This window comes from Melanotaenia boesemani, chromosome 2 (genome assembly GCF_017639745.1).
Source record: "Melanotaenia boesemani isolate fMelBoe1 chromosome 2, fMelBoe1.pri, whole genome shotgun sequence".
In the NCBI taxonomy this organism is placed as follows: Eukaryota; Metazoa; Chordata; class Actinopteri; order Atheriniformes; family Melanotaeniidae; genus Melanotaenia; species Melanotaenia boesemani.
In genome coordinates this window covers 10,420,649-10,439,762 of record NC_055683.1, presented here as the reverse complement: position 1 = coordinate 10,439,762, position 19,114 = coordinate 10,420,649, and the positions used below count along the sequence as shown (strand labels likewise).

At 43.3% G+C, this 19,114-nt stretch overlaps 2 protein-coding genes across 2 annotated transcripts; one reads left to right on the top strand and one right to left on the bottom strand.

The window, feature by feature from the left end:
• The first annotated feature begins 202 nt into the window (after positions 1 to 202).
• Positions 203 to 5,846, top strand: LOC121648979 (tetra-peptide repeat homeobox protein 1-like). Its single transcript, XM_041999511.1, has 4 exons — positions 203 to 260; positions 5,223 to 5,247; positions 5,331 to 5,519; positions 5,654 to 5,846. The coding sequence occupies exons 1-4, from the start codon at positions 203 to 205 to the stop codon at positions 5,844 to 5,846; spliced, it is 465 nt and encodes a 154-aa protein (XP_041855445.1).
• A 777-nt stretch (positions 5,847 to 6,623) lies between these two features.
• Positions 6,624 to 18,547, bottom strand: LOC121648947 (sterile alpha motif domain-containing protein 3-like). Its single transcript, XM_041999466.1, has 7 exons — positions 18,475 to 18,547; positions 17,923 to 17,966; positions 13,282 to 14,311; positions 12,983 to 13,138; positions 12,776 to 12,868; positions 12,172 to 12,294; positions 6,624 to 6,713 (listed from the first exon to the last, which is right to left on the bottom strand). The coding sequence occupies exons 3-7, from the start codon at positions 14,299 to 14,301 to the stop codon at positions 6,624 to 6,626; spliced, it is 1,482 nt and encodes a 493-aa protein (XP_041855400.1). The 5' UTR covers positions 14,302 to 14,311; positions 17,923 to 17,966; positions 18,475 to 18,547.
• Between the last annotated feature and the right edge of the window lie 567 nt (positions 18,548 to 19,114).

Here is a 19,114-nt window from a genome sequence, read left to right as displayed (position 1 = left end):
CACAACCACAACCATAGTCTGAATAGTTTTTATGGACATGTGCCTTTTTCTCATTTGTAAGCACATTTGTTTTTCTAAACACTGTTTCAGCAGTTTTTGCACATCCTGCACTTTTTCACTCATGCACCTTGTTTGACTACCACTGTCAATATATGTACATACTTGATCACCTGTACAGTATATATGTACATAGACCATAATAATGACTCTTGTTCGGTCCAACTCGGAGTGTGTTTTTGCGTCACAGCACATCCAGCTGAGTAGACATTACAATGAGTGTACAATAGTTTTTACCATTTTGTCTCCTTTATCTACCGTTGCCTTTATTTAATTTTAAATTAGTCTAGTTATGCTTAAGTATTAACCTTTAATGTATGTATATGCTACTGGATGCTTGAATTTCCCTCGGGATCAATAAAGTATCTATCTATCTATCTATCTATCTATCTATCTATCTATCTATCTATCTATCTATCTATCTATCTATCTATCTATCTATAGGAGGAGGAAGGTCTGATGTTGCCCCTCCTACCTGTCCTCCTCCTACTTGTGCTCCTCCTACCTATCCTCCTCCTACCTGTCCTCCTCCTACCTGTAACCCCTCCTACCTGTCCTCCTCCTACCTGTCCTCCCTCCATCACAGGTAGAAATGTGACTCATTCCAGGAAGCAGCTCACCTGTGTATCAGTGGAGATTCTTCTTCTTCTTCTTCTCTGAACAAACTGTAAGTGTGAACTTTCCTCTTTGTTTCTGGAATGTTTGGAGAACGTGTTCACTTCTGATTTCAGCTCCAACTTTGATCTCTGCTGTTTGAAGACAAATCTACATGATGATCAGATTATTGATTATTGATCCTGGAATCAAAGTGTGGTCTGCAGCAGATATTGTCTGATGGAACTGTGATCTTGCAATTAAACAATAGACTGTTGTAGGGAGGGAAAACCAGAAAGAAAAAAAATAACACTGCCTCTAGCACTACACCTACACCTCTTGCACCTGGGTCCAACTGGACTCACAGCAGTTATGACGTCCCATCCTGGTTGAATTTTTGCTTGTGTTTTTCTTACTCACAGATGTAAGTTGCTTTGGATAAAAGTGTCTGTTAAATGACTGTAGAATAGAATAGAATAGAATAGAATAGAATAAAATAGAATAGAATAGAATAGAATAGAATAGAATAGAATATTAAAGTGGGAGCCATCAGCTTCCTGCTGCTTCCAGTGAAACATGGATCCTTGGATCAAACTGCTTTAGTAGATAATGAGGCAGAAATGTTGCTGCAGAACAACTTGAACTTTGAGCCTCTCTTTATGTTTCCAGTAACAGGAGTCAGAGAAGTTTTACAAGCTTCATGTTGCAACATCATTTCCTTCATCATCGTTCACCTTCATGTTATTTCAGAAACATCCGTCTTTTCTGTTTCATGTCTTCTTAAAAATCTCCTTCCATCTCACAAGCAGCCAGCAAGGCCTCCACCTCCACTATGTTTTACATCTACTTTACTTAGAGCTGCCAGAACACGTCCATTTATCTGTGGATCAGTAGAAATAAATTCATCTTTAGCTCATTTTTTCAGCTAGAAAAAGCTGAATATTTTACACTAGTTCACACATGACAGTAAACTAAATATCTGAAGCATTTCCAGCTAAATAAGGTGGAAAACATCACCTTCATCTCTAGAAATGAGTCACACATTGTAGAAAACAGTAAAATGTCTGAAAGATGATCAACATTCTGGTGAATAATGAAGCAGTTTGGATGTAGTTTTAATCTAAATTCATGTGTAACCAGCTGAAGTGGCTGCAACCAGTCCCAGCACCAGGAGAAGCTAACAGGCCGAGCAGCTGGTGGTTGCCATGGATACGTGGCTCCTGTCTGTCAATGAACTTTGACTTGTTTATAAGAGGATGAATCCCGGTTTAATCATTCATTATGTGGCTTTTATGAAGCAGATTAGATATAGATGCTATAAAACATTTTCTCCTCTACTAAAGAAAAAACCTTCATGTCGACACGTAACCCTCATGTTCTGTTAGAATAAATTATGTTGGGACTCTTATCTACTAAATTTCTAGTTTGTAGCTGCAATAACTTTAAGCTGCAATAAAATGATGAAAGATTCATATTTTCATTTTATTTTATTTTCATTTATATTATGATTAATGCATCAGCATAAAGAATTAAGATGCCAGTTTTGACCAAATACCACTAGCAGCTTTATGGAAAAACACATTAGAATTAAATATTGTAAAAACAAATTAGACCTGCATCAGTATCAGAAACACCAACTGGCCCATCTGACAGATACATGAGAAGATTCATTTAGTTGCATTATTACTTTTTTAATAATGTCAGACTGAACAAAAACCTGTAAAAAGCAGATATATAGTGTGAACTACAAACTGCACTATGAACAAGACCCCGAGATACTTGAACTCCTCCACTTGGGGCAGGACCCTATCGCAGACCCGGAGAGAGCACTCCACCCTTTTTCGGCTGAGGACCATGGTCTCGGACTTGGAGGTGCTGATTCTCATCCCAGCCGCTTCACACTCGGCTGCGAATTGCTCCAGTGAGAGCTGAAGATCACGGCCTGATGAAGCCAACAGAACCACGTCATCCTCAAAGAGCAGAGACCCAATCCTGAGGCCACCGAACCGGATCCCCTCTACACCTTGGCTGCGTCTAGAAATTCTGTCCATAAAAGTTATGAACAGAATCGGTGACAGAGGACAGCCTTGGTGGAGTCCAACCCGCACTGGAAACGATTCTGATTTACCGCCAGCAATGCAGACCAAGCTCTGACACCGGTCATACAGGGACCGGACAGCTCTTACAAGAGAGTCCGGCACTCCATACTCCCAGAGTACCCCCCACAGGAGTCCCCAGGGAACCCGGTCGAATGCCTTCTCCAAATCCACAAAACACATGTAGATTTGTTGGGCAAACTCCCATGCCCCCTCAAAGACCCCAAAGAGGGTGTAGAGCTGGTCCACTGTTCCACGACCGGGACGGAAACCACACTGCTCCTCCTCAATCCGAGGTTCGACTATCCGACGGACCCTCCTCTCCAGCACCCCTGAATAGACCTTACCGGGGAGGCTGAGGAGTGTGATCCTCCTGTAGTTGGAGCACACCCTCCGGTCCCGGAACCACCACCCCAGTCCGCCAGTCCAGGGGGACTGTCCCCGATGTCCACGCGATGCCGCAGAGGCGTGTCAACCAAGACAGCCCTACAGCATCCAGAGCTTTAAGGAACTCTGGGCGGACCTCATCCACCCTCGGGCCTTGCCACCAAGGAGCTTTTTAACCACCTCAGCGACCTCAGCCCCAGAGATAGGCGAGCCAGCACCAGCTACCCCAGACTCTGCTTCCTCATTAGAAGACGTGTTGGTGGGATTGAGGAGGTCTTCGAAGTATTCCCTCCACCGCCTCACAACGTCTCGAGTCGAGGTCAGCAGCCCCCCATCCCCACTGTACACAGTGTTGACGGAGCACTGCTTTCCCCTCCTGAGCCGCCGGATGGTGGACCAGAATCTCCTCGGAGCCGTCCGGAAGTCATTCTCCATGGCCTCTCCAAACTCCTCCCATGCTCGAGCTTTTGACTTAGCGACCGCCGAAGCTGCGCTCCGCTTAGCCCGCCGATACCCATCAGCTGCCTCTGGAGTCCCACAGGCCAAAAAGGCCCGATAGAACTCCTTCTTCAGCTTGACGGCATCCCTTACTGCCGGTGTCCACCAACGAGTTCGGGGGTTACCGCCACGACAGGCACCGACGACCTTATGGCCACAGCTGCGGCTGGCCGCCTCGACAATAGAGGCACAGAACACAGCCCATTCGGACTCAATGTCCCCCGCCTCACCCGGGACATGGTTGAAGCTCTGCCAGAAATGGGAGTTGAAACTCTTTCTGACCTATGGTCATGAGCTGTGGGTAATGACCGAAAGAACGAGATTGCGAATACAAGCGGCTGAAATGAGTTTCCTCCGCAGGGTGGCCGGGTTCTCCCTTAGAGATAGGGTGAGAAGCGTGGTGATCCGGGAGGGGCTCAGAGTAGAGCCGCTGCTCCTCCACATCGAGAGGAGCCAGATGAGGTGGCTCGGGCATCTGGTTAGGATGCCTCCTGGACGCCTCCCTGGTGAGATGTTCTGGGCACGTCCCACCGGAAAGAGGCCCCGGGGCAGACCCAGGACACGCTGGACGGACTACATCTCTCGGCTGGCCTGGGAACGCTTCGGGATCCCTCCGGATGAGCTGGTGAATGTGGCCGGGGAGAGGGAAGTCTGGGTTTCCCTGCTTAGGCAGCTGCCCCCGCAACCCGACTCCGGATAAGCGGAAGAAAATGGATGGATGGATGGATAAAAACTGCACTAAAATTTGATGCCTGTTGTTGTAAATTTACAACAAACCACTTCTGGCCTTTATTTGATTTATTCATAATATTTATATTCTCATTTCTAAATTTGTTTTTAATTATTAATTGCTATTAATTTATTACATATTTAATAGTATTAGTTTTCTTTGTGTTATATTTTCCTGTATTTATGGTGTTTTTTGAATAACTGTGAATATATTTGTTACAATCTGTCCTGTCACTCCAGCACTCCCCTGTCCTGCCACTCCTCCATTCACTCATCACTTCCCTGATCCTCCACACCAGTTCCAGATCCCCATCAGTAATCAAGTCAACCTGCCACACCTGTCTTCCTTTATTCCCCAGTCCTTTATATACCCCACCGGTTCAGTCACTCCTTGTCGGACCTTAAACCACACACCTCAAGGACTCACTCCCGTTCCGTTTCCAGAGTCCTCACGTCCCAGTCGGTAATCGTATGTGTATCTGCAATATTCCATTCTAAGAATAAATCTGTTAAACATCCTCCTGTCTTCCTGGAGTCCAATTGTAACAATATTTAGGCATTAAAGAATTTATATTTAGTCAATGTTTTCAAGAAAGGGTTCTATATAAAATGTTTTCATGATTTGAGGTAAACTGTCTCACAGCTGAAAAAGTACAAGAACTGATTCTAACCACCAGTAAAACAATAATAATAATAAATTCTATATAACATAGCAGCTGATCTTTGTACAGCAGATGATGGAAAGGAGGATTTCAGTTGATGTTCAGATGAATGATGTGTGTTTCCTCTGCAGGTGAAGGTAGAAAGTGTGTGTGAGCTGATGTGAATCCAGCATCATGGATCAGGACAGAGAGGAGGGAGTCCCTCCCTCTAAAACCACTCAGAGGTGAGATGTCCATCTCTAACTGTCCATGACTCTTCTCCATGTCAGAGATCACAACTCACATCACCAAACATCTGGATTCACAGGAACCAGCCTGGACCTGAACCTGGACCTGGACCTGGACCCAGACCAAAACCTATACCTAGACTCATATATGGACCTGGACATGAAGTTAGACCTAAAGGTGAACCTGAACCCAGCTGTGTGTCCATGAACAGCGACCAGTCAAGAGACTATTTAATTGATTTCCAACAAAATCATGGATCTGTCAAACAGTAAGTAGCTGTCAGTCAACAATCAGCTCCTCTTCATCAGACATGAGCTCCTCCGAAAAAATCTGTTCTGAACTTCAGCAGGTCTCTGATGGGTTTTAGACTGAGATTTAATGACACTTCTGCTTTTCTATCAGGATCGCTCAAAGGCTAGAATGTGGACCTGGACCTGGATCTGGACTTGGACCAAGACCCGCACTTAAACCTAAGCCTAGACTCATATCTGGACCTACACCTGGACCTCAACCCAGTTGTGTCTCCATGAACCGCGACCTATCAAAAGGATGTCTAATCGATTTCCATCAAAGTCGTGGATCTATCAGACAGTAAGTAGTTGTCAGTATTAAAATTTAAAACTCTCAGAATCAGGTTTTACTGTGAATCTTTGCTGCTGCATCATCTGATCTGAGTCATCACATCTGAACATCCTGCATCCTCCAATAACTCTAGAAGCACAAACAGCTGCAGTTTGATCCTAAATCCAGTCACATCAGTCTGAATTCATCTGGTTCAGTTCTTTCAAACTCAGCTGTGTTTCAAAGCTTCATGTTTCCAGTGTGTGAGGGAACCTCCTCCTTACTGGTCATACTGGATGTTACATACGAGTCCGTCTCCTCTGAAGTCCACTGATCACATGGAAGGTGGAGCTGACACACTTTCTTCACACAGTCTTTGCAGCTGCAGCTGTCTGTGATGCAGCAGATTAAAGTTCAGCTCCAAGGTCTTCATCAGCTGGAGAAAGTCCAGTCAGTTCAGAGATCATTAGCTGTGGAAGCTGCCACACATCTGGTGGCTCTCTTCCCTGAAAACAGCTGAGCAGCTTCCTCAGATCAGCTGTGTCACCAAAGTCTTTCAGTTTTGTCTCCTCCTGGTCCGTAAGCCAACGATCAAAGCAGAGACACATCAGCTTCATCAGCTGGAGATCTGCTGCAGCTTTCAGGAGAAGATGTGGACATGAAACCAGGCTGGATGAAGAAAGAAGAACATGTTGGTGTCTGAATGAGCTGCTGCTGCCTTTCTGGAACATTCTGGGACATCAGTCTGACTCTGTTGGAGCTTCTAACATCTATGACTTCTAACAGAGTGAGCTGCTTCTTAGATGAAGTCCTAACTTTCCTCCTCCTTGGTTCCACCTCCAAGAAGCAGCTGCAGCTCCTGGTTTCTGGATCTCTGATCAGACAGCTGGCTGCAGAATCTCTGCAAGAAATCAGGAGGGGATGTTGCAGGAATTTGTCTTCTCACCTGCATCCAGAACATTTCTGGAACATTTCAAGGCTGCAGTTCATGTGTGAAAACAGCTTCATTGAACAGCATTAAAGTTCACGTCCAAAGTCAGAAATCTGTGTTTTCTATTTATTTTAGTTCAGCAGAACTTTCCATCAAAATGAGCTCAATCACTTTCCAATGATTCATTCTCTCCACATAGATCTGTTCACATCATCCTGTTAAAGTTCTTTTCTTTCTTTTTAATTCCACTGTTTATCTGCAAACATCAGATGTTCCAGTGTTGCTTGTTTCCAGTGTAGTTTGTCAACTAAAGAGCAGAATTCATCTGATCAACCAACCAGTAAAGACTTTTTCAGAGAATTAGAATGAGTGTGTCAGTATGGGTCCAGACTGAACTGAGGCCTTTCAGAGGCTTTTCATCAGCAGGCTGAGCTGGATGTGGATCTCTGATCAGGCTGGAAGAACTTCTGAGTCTGTCATCAACGTCCATCTGGTCTCTGACAGCTCCTCTTCATCAGACATGAGCTCCTCTGAAAACATCTGTTCTGGACTTCAGCAGGTCTCTGATGGGTCTTAGACTGAACTCTGAGATTTAATAACATTTCTGCTTTTCTATCAGGATCATTCAGAAGCTAGAACCTGGACCTGAACCTGAACCCAGCTGTGTGTCCATGAAGAGAGACCGATCGATGGGACGTGTAATTAATTTCCATCAAAGTCATGGATCTAACAGACAGTAAGTAGTTGTCAGTATTAAAATGTAAAAGTCGAAGCTGAACTCTCAGAATCAGGTTTTACTTTGTGTTGTGAATCTTTTTTTCTTCTACAGTTTCTGAGAATCAGGACATTCAGATGGGCTCAAATGTTAAGACGAGTTGGATCAGATGGTTCAACCAGCAAACAGCTGCAGTTTGGTCCCTAAACCCAGTCAAACCAGTCTGATCCAGTTCTTTCTAAACTCAGACAGCTGGATTTCTCTAAGAATTCAGAAAGCTTCATGTTTCCAGTGTGAACGAGCTCCTCCTTACTGTTCATGCTGTGTGTTACATATGATATCCAGTCCTGACACTGTTAGGAAATAACATGCTGCTCCATGTAGAGCTTCTTTTTCTGGCTGACTTTGTCTCTTTAACAACTTTATCTGAACGTGTTGCTGCTTCCAATAAAACCTTTGTTTCCGTTTCTTAAACACAGTAAAGCTGCTCTGTGAACATGGAGAAAATAATAGTTTGAACTTGATGTTGAGTTGGTTTACTTGAACATTCAGAGGCAGATTTAAGTTTTACTTTATTTTAGAAAACTTCCAAACCTTCCAGGAAACAGAATTCCTGCATGTTCCACATGGAAAGAATATTCCCTAAAACTCCCTTTGACTCACAAACAAACCAGAACTATTTCTGGTTTTAAACTCTAACAGTTCCTCTCATGGTTCTCCATCTGACATCAGTCAGTCTCATCCAAGCACACACTGGCTGTGGCTGCCTTGCTCCAGGGCACCTCAGCACAGAGCTTCATGAAGGTGTTGGTGAGAGCTTCCTAAAAGCTGAAAGCAGCTTCTCCATGTGACAGAATGTGATGTGATTCTTCCTGATTCCTCCACAGAGTGGACCAGCAGAGCTCAGAGCTTCCCAGTGGTCAGTCTGCCCAGCAGCATCAAACACAGCTGGACTCCATATTTATGGTCTGTACATGTACAACAACTACTTTTCCATCTCTTCTGTCCACATCATCTCCATGCTGACCTTTGTAGACCAGTGGATTGTCAGTGTGTCCAACATGGATCTGATGTTTGGCTCCATGATTTCAGTCTGATTGTGTCCTTCATATCGTTTCTCTTCCAGCTGCTGGAGGACAACATGATCACTTTCATGAAGAAGGAGCTGAAGAAGTTCCAGAAGCTTCTGAGTCCAGATTGCCCAGAATGCTCAGTGTTGGAGGGTGAGGATGAGGAGCAGAGGAAGAGCAGCAGAGAGGCGTTAGTGAAGATCACAGTGGACTTCCTGAGGAGGATGAAGCAGGAGGAGCTGGCTGAGCGTCTGCAGAGCAGTAAGAGGATTTCTCTGAAGATTGAAGCTGCTGGATAAATGACACATTTACTGATGTCTCAACACATGAACATCACATATTCACATCCTCATTCCTCAGAGGCTTCAAATCTTTACTGACTCTTCTTTTTTCTTCTTATCTTTCAGAACTTCTGGCTGCAGCTTGTCAACGTAAACTAAAATGTGGTCTGAAGAAGAAGTTCCAGTGTGTGTTTGAGGGGATTGCTAAAGCAGGAAACCCAACCCTTCTGAACCAGATCTACACAGAGCTCTACATCACAGAGGGAGGGACTGCAGAGGTCAATGATGAACATGAGGTCAGACAGATTGAAACAGCAGCCAGGAAACCAGACAGACCAGAAACAACCATCAGACATGAAGACATCTTTAAACTCCCACCTGGAAGAGATGAACCAATCAGAACAGTGATGACAAAGGGAGTGGCTGGCATTGGGAAAACTGTCTTAACACAGAAGTTCACTCTGGACTGGGCTGAAGACAAAGCCAACCAGGACATCCAGTTGACATTTCCACTGACTTTCAGAGAGCTGAATGTGCTGAAAGAGAAAAAGTTCAGCTTGGTGGAACTTGTTCATCACTTCTTTACTGAAACCAAAGAAGCAGGAATCTGCAGCTTTACAGATGTCCAGGTTGTCTTCATTTTGGACGGCCTGGATGAGAGTCGACTTCCTCTGGACTTCCACAACAATGAGACCCTGACTGATGTTACAGAGTCCACCTCAGTGGATGTGCTGCTGACTAACCTCATCAGGGGGAAACTGCTTCCCTCTGCTCGCCTCTGGATAACCACACGACCTGCAGCAGCCAATCAGATCCCTCCTGACTGTGTTGGCATGGTGACAGAGGTCAGAGGGTTCACTGGCCCACAGAAGGAGGAGTACTTCAGGAAGAGGTTCAGAGATGAGGAGCAGGCCAGCAGGATCGTCTCCCACATGAAGACATCACGAAGCCTCCACATCATGTGCCACATCCCAGTCTTCTGCTGGATCACTGCTACAGTTCTGGAGGATGTGCTGGAAACCAGAGAGGGAGGAGAGCTACCCAAGACCCTGACTGAGATGTACATCCACTTCCTGGTGGTCCAGACCAAAGTCAAGAAGGTCAAGTATGATGGAGGAGCTGAGACAGATCCACACTGGAGTCCAGAGAGCAGGAAGATGATTGAGTCTCTGGGAAAACTGGCTTTTGATCAGCTGCAGAAAGGAAACCTGATCTTCTATGAATCAGACCTGACAGAGTGTGGCATCGATATCACAGCAGCCTCAGTTTACTCAGGAGTGTTCACACAGATCTTTAAAGAGGAGAGAGGACTGTACCAGGAGAAGGTGTTCAGCTTCGTCCATCTGAGTATTCAGGAGTTTCTGGCTGCTCTTCATGTTCGTCTGACCTTCATCAAGTCTGGAATCAACCTGATGAAACAGAGAAGGTTTAAATTATTCAAAGAAAAAAGTGATCTAATACATCTTCATCAGAGAGCTGTGGACGAGGTCTTACAGAGTCCAAATGGACACCTGGACTTGTTCCTCCGCTTCCTCCTGGGTCTTTCACTGCAGACCAATCAGAGTCTCCTACGAGGCCTGATGACACAGACAGGAAGTAGCTCACAGACCAATCAGAAAACAGTCCAGTACATCAAGGAGAAGATCAGTGAGAATGTGTCTGCAGAGAGAAGCATCAATCTGTTCCACTGTCTGAATGAACTGAATGATTGTTCTCTAGAGGAGGAGATCCATCAGTTCCTGAGATCAGGACGTCTCTCCACAGATAAACTGTCTCCTGCTCAGTGGTCAGCTCTGGCCTTCATCTTACTGTCATCAGAAGAAGATCTGGAGGTGTTTGACCTACAGAAATACTCTCCTTCAGAGGAGGTTCTTCTGAGGCTGCTGCCAGTGGTCAAAGCCTCCAGCAAAGCTCTGTAAGTACATATATAGCAGGATGTGGAGAAATATCAGAAGACTCAGATATTAGTGTCAAGAAGTGAATCAGAGATGATAAAACATGCTTTTATCTCTTCATGATTAGACTACTGTTACAGTACACTGAAAAAATTGATACTTTGGATCAAATTAAAAAAATTGCGTCAACTTGTCACATCTAATTTTTTTAGTTTTTCTCAAAGTACAAAAAATAGTTTGAACAAAGTAAATAATGTCGTAATGTTAATTCAAAAATTTAATTAAAACCAAGGAAAGTTTTCAAATACAATGAAATCGTAATTTCAACTTAAATTTTCTTTTTCATGCTTTGCATCAACTCATATTTTTACCCTGGCTTGAGCCAAAATCTTACATACCTACAAAGTAATATGTCGTATGAATACAATGTATTTTTTCACTTTCAGAAAAACTAATGAAATTACGTCAACTTGTCACAAGTAATCAAAATACTTACCTCCAAGATAAAATAATGAAAAGACACAGTTCACCTTCTCACATGTCTTTTATTGAATTTCTAACCAATTACAGTAATGACGGCAAATGGTTTTGAGGTGAGCTGGGCTATTCTTTAAAACAAAGGTATAAAAATGAAATAAATAACTCCAGTTGTTCAAAAGCACAACCAAATGGTTGAGGTGAGGTAGGCAAATCTTTAGATAATATAAAAATATATCATTATGTATGAAAATACAATGTACATATAAAATCAAATACTCTTTCAAAAGCCCAAAAAACACACACAACAAACAAGACCGAGTAATGGCCAAAGTGGCAGTAAAGCATTCATATTGGGTTTGGTGCTCCATTTTATAGTGGTAGCATGCGCACTAAATGCACCTTTCACAACCCCTTTCTCTCCCTCTCTCTCACACGCACAGCTCAGAGACACGCATGCACACAGACACACGCACACAGTAGTGACACTCCCAAGTGCACTGCCCACCACTAATGAACAAAGCATCAGACTCAGTGTGAATGCCCACCAACAATGTTGCATGAAATAATCGTAGCAGCAACAGGGCAAAAGTCAAGACTCCTTAATAAAACAAGAGCCATTTCAATTCCAAGAAACCATTTGAAAACTAAGAAACATGACCACAATTACTTCACAAAATCTGACTCTGGCAAACCTGAATAACAATGTTTTCTCTTGCAACAGCAACAAGCCATCTGTGAATACCAAGGCTCATACTAACAATGACAACAATGCAACAATGTGTTTTAGTTCACAAGTTTTCACTCCTGCAGTTTAGCACGGAGGTTCTGAATCCTTCTTGACATTTGCTTACTTTCTATATCCATAATGATTTTTTGAAAGGTCTCAAAGGTATATTTGAGTTCCACTGGGTAACTCAGGTTGAGTGCATAAGTCAGACCAAATAGCATGGCACAAGCCGATGCAATGGAGGGCAAGTCGTTAAGTACCTCAACACCATCGATGACAAGGCCAATGTCCTTTGGAGGGGAGAGCGCGTCACCATCGCGGAGGACAAAGATGGCCATGGCGGCATTTTCAAGTTCTTCCTCCGCTTCTTCCTTTTGGACAACCTGACATTAGACAATTACGTTAGTTCAGATAATTGTCCTCAGGGACGGGAGAGGGGTGATTATTCATTCAATAATGATTACAATTGTTGACACTCAAAGACAATCACGCAAGTAGTACATAATATGTGCACTCTTCTGATCACATTCTAATTTTAACCCTCCTGTTGCCCTGGTTCGAGTCCAAGCAGACCAGCCCCTGTCTTCTCTTCTCTCCTCCTTTCATCCCCTTCTCTCCTCTCCTTTCCTCTCCTCTCCTCTCCTCTCCCTCCCTCCCCTACCCTCTTCCTCTCCTCTCCCTTTCTATCCTCCTCTCCTCCTCCTCTCCTTCCTCAGGGTCACTGGTACCCCCTCCCTCTCTCTTTTCCTCCTCCTCCTCCCCTCTCCCCCTTCCTCTCCTCTCCTCTCCTTCTCCCCTCCTCCTCTCTCGGGGTCTCAGAGACCCTGTCTGATCTCAGTGCATTGCCATGATTTGCTGACTTACCAGGTATTCTTTGATCAGGTGGCTCACATCTTCACCCAGGTAAATCACTAACGACTTCAGGAGGCACTCTCTTCTTATATCCAAGTCCACGCCCTATAGCAACAAAGACATTTCAAAAGATAAAATACATATTAGCTTTCAACTCACCGACAACTGAACTGACAAAAGAGGAAATCAAATGCAGTACATATGCATTTCATACTGTACCTGATCCAAAGGTTTAAGGGCGTCCCTGATTTTCTCACCAACAGCTCCACCTTTTTTCCTTATGAGCTGAAGAAGCTGACTGCTCTGCTTATCCAAACCAGCCAAGAACCGTGATTGTAGCGGTACCGTTGTAATCCTTAGGAATTCAGCATTGATCTGAAATATATACAAATTAGACAACACATTTCATGTTAAGGCATATGACTGGCAAAGTTAAAAAAAGATCAGGAAAATAGTGTTTGCCTGACTGAACTCTGGAATAGAGTTTTAACAGATAATAACAGTAATTCAACTCATACCTCCTGTTCTTGAAACATCGCTGGCCATCGCTCCAGGAGTTCTTCCACCCTGGGCTGTTTTTCCACAATTTCTTGTCTACGGAGGGCAAATGTCTTGGCCATTTTTTCTCGGATGATCCTCCCGTTGTTCCTTTTCTTCACCTCCTTCAAAAGTACCTGCCGCTCCATCTCAAGATTATCTGCTGTCTCACCAGCTGGATAGGACGGCACATGGTTAGCCTCACCACGTTTAGGTCGCTTGACATTCTTTGCTGAATAGGCGTCATCTGTAGCTTTGGTCTTTAGAGAATTGACAGCAAGCTCAGGGCATCCAAGTCCTTTCAGTTGGGTACGGAGGTTTCCCATCCTGGTTTTAAGTCTCTGTGTCCACCCATAGCAGCCATTCCAAGATCCTGGCTCTGCCAAGCAGGGGTGCTTCTTTATCAGTGCCTCTGAAACCTCACAAAAGTCTGCTGTTTTTGGGTAGGCTTTATACTTGTAGATCTGATCAGACACCTTCTCCAGAATGTCTGACTTCATCCTAGGAGTGACTGTCAACCTTGTTCCGTTCGCCTTAAAGGCAGCATTTCCTCTCTCTAACTGGACTTCAGTGTCATATGAAAAGCTTGGAATGGGAAACTCTTTTGGCCATTGCTCTGTCCTTGACGAATGGCTAGAGGATGGTGAGTTTAAAATCAATGTGTCATCAGTTTCACCGGAAATGGTACAGGCATCATCACTACTGAGACTGACATTGACAGCTGTCTGTGTCTGTGCAGGAGCTGCATCTTCATCAGGCAAAGGGATTACTTTGATGGTGCATAGATCTTCAAGGTCTCCAGTACATGTCAAATTTACAAATGTATCACCAAAGTCTTTGTCCTGGTACTGGACCCTGAAGTTGCCCCTCAATCCACAAGCTCTCCTCACATCATCAAAAAGCTCCTCCACAGACTCAGGAATCCCATTGGGCAGCAACAATTTTCTTTTGTCATCTTGACTCAGAAAAACCAGCAGCTTTGCAGACTTCTTTCCAGCCATGCTCACGAGTCTGACAGACAAAAAAAGAGAGCAAGAATAAGATAAGTTCATGTCAAACTGGCTTTGAGTATTAACAGTATACCCCTCCCCTCTCCTTTCCTCTTCCTCCCCTTTCCTCTGCGTCTCCTCTGCTCCCCTCTCCTTTCCTCTGCTCCCCTCTCCTTTCCTCTTCCTCCCCTTTCCTCTCTGTCTCCTCTGCTCCCCTCTCCTTTCCTCTTCCTCCCTTTTCCTTTCCTCTCCTCTCCTCCCTCATCCTCCTCCTTTCCCCCTCCCTTCTCCTAGAGGAGAAACAGAATAAGATGTTTCTAATAATGCCAGTAATAAAACAGTACAATTCAGACAGTAATTTCCACAGTATAATCATGCACATTTTAAATAATAAAAAAATGCCATAATGTAACCTTAAACATGGATATATCTTTTTGGAACCACCAGGCGCCTCCCCTGAATTGTGTAGTCAGCCAGTGGGTATGGGTCTGTAAGACTGTGGTGTTCAAGAAGTAGAATTCCCCTAGCCGACGTGGTCAGTATGTAGGCTCTGTAATGTTCAGTGTACCAAGCATCAAGCCGTCTGACAACAAAAAGTGGCTTCTCTTGGAGGATGATCATCTGTATGATCTCACAAAACTCTGGCAGACCTGCAAGCTCTCCGTGTGAAATGATCATGCCCTTCCTATAGTTATAGGCTTCATAAGTCACATCTTCTGACATGCACAAAAGATCCAGGTTTGGGTGCTTCTGCTTCACAGCATGTGATATTTCCTCATGCAGAACATCGATGGGAATGGAGGAAACATTTCTAACTTCCAGAGTTGGTGTGGGTAAGCTGTACAGGTGCAGCTGATGGGCCATATGAAATTGATGCCGTTGTGACAATGATAGGAGCACATTTTTGAAGCAGTTTGTGTGACGCACAACCCTTTTAAAGAAGCTGTGCTTTGCCTCAAAACGCATCGTCCATAGCTCAACCAGGGGACCAAACTGCTCAATGAGCTTTGGATAATGCTCCAAATAGTGGTGTTTGGGCAGAATTCTTTGGTCAGGGAAAACCTCTTTCAATCTCAGCCTGTGTTCAGATATTTTACTATCCAAATAAGCTATAGATTCTTTGGTGTGAAAAGGTGCGACTACAAGGTCTACAATATCTTTTAAATCAGTAAGGACCTGCCAGGCAGGTTCATTAGCAGGAACCTTGTCTCCAATCAAAAGGGGTAGAAATCTCACTAGGCCCCAGTTCTCATGTGCATTCCCCCCGATCCTTTTCTTTGTTGAATATGCAAGAGGAACAGGATGGGGACGATTTTTTTTATCACTCCACTTAAAAGGGAAAGTCTGGATTGCTTCATTCAAGTTGTTCAATGTAAAATATTTTTTACTTTCAAAGACAGCCACACACAGTGCTATTTCAACAGGGATAATGCCTTCAAAGAGGTCATGTGCTATGTCAGGGGGGAAACCTGTAGTCACATTAAAGTATGATAGTCTCTTTGATAACAAACAAGCCCCTTTCACACCAAAATGAGGTACTTCCTCTTCTCTGACAGCCTCAAGATGAGCAGCATGAATTCCCTTGGTTCTCAGAGTAAATGCTCCTGAATTAACTTCTTTGGTCTGAAATTCTTCAGTCTTTGCTGTACAGAATCTACACACATATGTCCCTGAAAAATTCTCCACGAATCCTGCAATGCTATGTGCACCGAGGTTATCAGCAACAATGCACTGAACAGTGCCCTTTATAGTCTTTCCCAGCTTAGAGATAAAAACCCCATGTTGCTCCAACGTGACAAGATCATCTACCAGAGGTTCAAGCACTTTTTCAAATCCATACTGCTTAACATCATTACTATTTATCAAAGCAGCTAGATTTATGGAAGACAGGGATGAGTGGGACCCTGGAGGTAAATTACCTAAAATCCAATAAACACCACAGATCTTGTGTATTTTCTTGGACGTGCCAAGGGGGTTACAAATTTCAAATTCGTCCACATACAATATCAATGAAATAGCAGGCTCATTAGAGAGCAATTCATTCTGTTGAAAATTGAGTGAATCAAAGAAGCATGTATATTTCAGTCCATCACCTCCTCTATGATGAGATTTCAAATTAATAGCTTTATCTAATATTGACTGGCAACTAAGAATCTGCTGCAATGATTTGAGTATTGGAACATACTGGAATGACCTTCTATTCTTTTGGTCTAGCACATACTCCAAGGGTTCTACAACACTGAAATGATTTTTGTAGTATGCCTTTCGTTTCCAAGATGTAGAGAGAGGACCTTTATCTCCAACTGCAGTTTGAATGGGATTTGACTTACACAGTACAGAGGCCAACTCCTGTACCACTGCTATGTCAACTTGGCAGTTATATTCCTGCAGTAGCTGGATTATAGTGTCATAGGTGACAGGGACAGAAACTACACTTATCAAATAGTGCAGCTCCTGCAAAAGGTCATTAATAGCCACACTAGGGACCAGGAAAACATGCTCTAGTTTCAATAACACTGAAGCAATTTTGCGCTCTATAGCACTGGACAAGTCTTCAGAACCATGTGTGTCAAAGACAGAACTAGCTACTTCATCCTCTGAAACATCCTCATGTAAATCATCAGCATTACTGTCTTCAGAGGAATGGTGGATCGGCTGTACCCTCACAGCAATTTCAGGTTTTAAATCGCTTACAGAGGATAACCTGTGATTTCTCCACCTGTGAGTCCTGAATGAACCATAAACATTTGTTTTGTACAAGCAATTTTGAAAAATACAATTAACAGTCTCGTGATTTTTCAGATGCTGCCCTAAGTGCTGCAGGTAGTCTTTAAGAGTTGAGTTTTTCTTGTATTCACACAAAAAGCATCTCAAAGTTGTCTGCTGGTCTTTTTGTGGGTTCAGTCTAGGGTGGCTTCTTGACAAATGGCTCTTAAGGGCATTCCAGGTAGTAAAGGAACAAGGACAGGTTGAATATGTGCAAGGGTAACCACGTCGGCGTCCAAAATGGCTATGCTGAAGTTTGTAATGCTTCAGAAGTTCTGATCTTCGTGATTTGGTGACACCACAGTCTTTACATTTCCACATTCAGTAGATGACTGAAAAGGGGAGGATAGGGGTGGTTGGAGCATAGGAAAGACCCAAATTACATTGGCGTTGTTGGTAGAAATGTAAGTGATACTGAAAACTCAATTTACAAATACATATTATAAAACAGACTACAATAAAATATAAAAATTTTATAATCTTTCTGTAAGTCCTTCTGAGTTCTCATGATTATGCAGTAATATAGGGATGTTTCTTTTACATCACACAGGATATTGTCATGTGGTATGATTTTACATGTGACTTAATACATATTAATACATATGTTAAACATATTGAATGATATACAAAAAGTCATTTTGATTTTTTTTCTATGCTTTAGACCATATCACCCTGCCCATGAATTCCACTACCACACAAATTTGCTTTGGCAGTTCAAATTACACTTTGGATTCAGTCACAGCAAATAAAACTTCCTATCACAGGTGATGAAAAAGAACAATACTTATCTTACAATAATCATGACAATAACCTCACACCTGATACGCAGCTGCATAACTCAAATGGCATTAAAAAATGACCACTTACCCATTAAACGTTGCTGCTTTTAACCATATGAGAACACTGTAGACCTAGAAGAAAGGAGACATTTGTTAATGAGAGCCATTGCAACATATAAACAGTCTTTCCCCTTTTATTTACACGAAAAAATTAAATGAGAACCTCAGCCAAAGTGTAAATTTAGAAAAACTCCGTTTTCACGTTTGCATATCCCCCCCTCCCCCTCCGCCACCATGCGCACCCCCCCTCCCCCCAGCCCTGGTTACCGTTAGTGTAAAACCATGAGGAAAGTGAGCAACAGTCACTCCGTACTTCTGTGAAAGTTGGTGTGAAGCAGGACGTTAATTAACCGAAGCAATTCGCTAAGATACATGCACGCAGCCGAGTTCACAAAGCAGCGTCAGCTAATATAACAGCACCACATGTCGATCCACTAGCTAATGTTAGCGGCATGATGTCGATGTCGTACCGAAATGTCACGGCTAATCATCGACGTCGTGTGATAAAAGACAGCGTTAAGTTACCTTGTGTAAGAGGGATGTATAAATGTAAACGCATATTCAACGAAATATTTCTTACCGATTTCTTTCTCTTTTCTCCTGTGGGGTCTTCAGGCGGGAGAAGAAGATGGCGGAGAATTCGAAGTTCAAGTCTGGTTGTAGCGTGACGTCAGTACGTACGCATGTCACGTGACATGCGACGCTTTCACTTAAATTTAAAATTGTTGTTTGGTTAAAAGTCTGTCAATCACTTTGAACCAATGAGGGCTTCATTTACATTTAATGACAGTAATATATTACTTTAAACCAAGTAAAAGACAGAAACATAGCGATAATAGTTCAGTTCAAATAGAAATCCCTCCTTACATCAATGGCTGCCCATGTTCACTTTTTTCAGTGTATGTTGATTTAAAGAAGAGGACCAGAACTCTGCCATGAGACCTCTGCCTCATCCAAATAGAAGATTTCTATGTTTTATAGAAACTTCACTGGTACCATTTAATGTTACATTTAAGACTTTGCTCTCAACCTTCAGAGCATTACATGGTCAGTCTCCTCTATATATGAACTGCTGCAGCCTTACACATGCTGTCGCAGTCTGAGCTCATCTAATCTTTTAATGGTTCCTCACACTTCAGGACTCAACCAATCTTTCCAAGCAGTCGCCCCCACTATAATTCCCTTGAAGCAAAGGCTTTCTGGCTTTCTTGCTACTAGTT